General features: G+C 49.5%; 1 protein-coding gene across 1 annotated transcript in view; it reads left to right on the forward strand.

Moving 5' to 3' along the window:
- The window catches only part of LOC308366748 (somatostatin receptor type 5), a gene marked incomplete at both ends in the record, with an annotated part of 1,080 nt that extends 371 nt beyond the window's left edge, over positions 1-709 (forward strand). The window contains one exon of the mRNA XM_080840491.1: positions 1-709. This exon is cut by the window's left edge and continues 371 nt beyond it. Within this exon, the coding sequence (XP_080696617.1) occupies positions 1-709 (709 nt within the window).
- Positions 710-2,500: the final 1,791 nt, after the last annotated feature.

Genomic DNA, 2,500 nt, shown 5'->3' on the forward strand with positions numbered 1-2,500 from the left:
GAACCAGTTCACCAGCGCCTTCTGCCTGACGGTGATGAGCGTGGACCGCTACCTGGCGCTGAGCGACCCGCTGCGCTTCGCCGGCTGGCGCTCCCCGCGCCGTGCCAAGCTGGTGTCGCTGCTGCTGTGGCTGCTCTCCATGGTGCCCGTGCTGCCCGTGGCCGCACACTTCTCGGTCCGCGGCGGGTTCTGTGCCGTTGACCCGGAGCTGGCCGAGGGGGGCGGCGGCCTGATGTTCCTGTGCTGGGCCTTCGCTCTGGGCCTGGCCCTGCCTCTCTGCATCATGCTGGCCACCTACGGGGCGTTGGCATGGCGACGGCGCGGAGGCCAGGGCGTGGTCACGGAGACCGAGCGTGCGGAGCGCCAGGTGACCATGATGGTAGCCGCGGTAGCGGTGGTGTTTGGCGCGTGCTGGCTGCCGTTCTACCTGCTGAACTTCCTGTCGCTGTGGCTGGGCGAGTGGGCGGAGCAGGCGGGGAGGGCGGAGGCGTTCATCCACGGGTTCGAGGCGGCGGTGCTGCTCTCCTACGCCTGGAGCTGTGCCAACCCCCTGCTCTACGCCTGCCTCTCACACTCCTTCAGACGCCACTTCAGCGCCCTGCTCTGCCCCCGCAAGAACACGCCCAGGAACCCACGCCAGCCAGACACCGAGCACTACGACCTCAACGACAGCGCCCTCTACGGGCCGGACGCAGGGGTGCGGGTGTGAGGACATCTTTACTTCTCTTCCATCTACAAGCTCAAGTCTCGAACTGGGACAAAAACGTCATCAGAATCATCCCTGGAGTGACAGCTGCTGTCCTCTGCTCAACCAATCAGGTAACACGTCCAGGACAGAGGGGCGGTGCCAGGAGGTGGGTGATGACCAATCAGGCGACAGCAGGGTGGAGCCAAAACTGAATGAGAAGGAAGCTCTTTCATGTTGGGGGGGGGGGGGAGGTTGCATAACCTGTCTCCCTCATTAACGTCCGTCCAATCCCCCCCCCCACACACACACACACCAGCAGTTTTAAACAAACTGAGATGATGTCAGTGTTGCCATAGAGACCAGAGCTCTCTGGATTCCAACACAACATGAAATTGACTCGGCTTCACACAGACAGGCAGACAGCAGTGCCTCACTGTGTGTGTGTGTGTGTGTGTGTGTGTGTGTGTGTGTGTGTGTGTGTGTGTGTGTGTGTGTGTGTGTGTGTGACAGCAGGGCCTCACCAGTTATCTGTTATGATGGATGATGTGTGTGTGTGTGTGTGTGTGTGTGTGTGTGTGTGTGTGTGTGTGTGTGTGTGTGTGTGTGTGTGTGTGTGTGTGTGTGTGCATGTGTGTGTCTGACAGCAGGGCCTCACCAGTTAACTCTTTTGATTGATGATTTGATGTTTATCCAAGATAGTCACAGGGTAGAGCTTTATTTCTATAATAGAAATGTTTAGATACAGGTTAGAGGAACAGAATTGATTTAAATATTTACTTTATTCAACTAGCTGCTTGTAGTGTTCACTTGTTTTGATAATCATTGTAGTAATGGTTACAGAATAAACACACACACAGACACACACACACACACACACACACACACACACACACACACTCACACACACACACACACACACACACACACACACACACACACTGAACTGACCAATGACAATGAGGCATTTTAGAACCAATGCACATTAGTGTAGAGTTTACAGAGAAGGAAAGACCACTGCAAATATAAATCACATGTAGACACGACCACTGCAAATATAAATCACATGTAGACATGACCACTGCGAATATAAATCACATGTACCACTGCAAATATAAATCACATGTAGACATGACCACTGCAAATATAAATCACATGTAGACATGACCACTGCAAATATAAATCACATGTAGACATGACCACTGCAAATATAAATCACATGTAGACATGACCACTGCAAATATAAATCACATATTCACTGTAGTACAGTATACTAGACATGACCACTGCAAATATAAATCACATGTTCACTGGTTTGTAGTATAGATATGACCACTGCATATCCGTACTACATGTTCACTGGTGTTTACTGTATAACCACTAAATATATAAATCACATGTTCACTGCAAATATAAATCACGTGTTCACTGGTGTTTAGTATAGACATGACCACTGCATATCCGTACTACATGTTCACTGGTGTTTAGTATAGACATGACCACTGCATATATAAATCACATGTTCACTGGTGTTTAATATAGACATGACCACTGCATATCCGTACTACATGTTCACTGCATATCCGTACTAAATGTTCACTGGTGTTTACTATAGTCATGACCACTGCATATCCGTACTACATGTTCACTGGTGTTTACTTTATAACCACTGGATATATAAATCACATGACCACTGCATATATAAATCACATGTTCACTGGTGTTTAGTATAGACATGACCACTGCATATCCGTACTACATGTTCACTGGTGTTTACTATAGTCATGACCACTGCATATCCATACTACATGTTCA

The sequence above is a fragment of the Sprattus sprattus genome, assembly GCF_963457725.1.
Source record: "Sprattus sprattus genome assembly, chromosome: 6".
NCBI classification, from domain to species: Eukaryota; Metazoa; Chordata; class Actinopteri; order Clupeiformes; family Clupeidae; genus Sprattus; species Sprattus sprattus.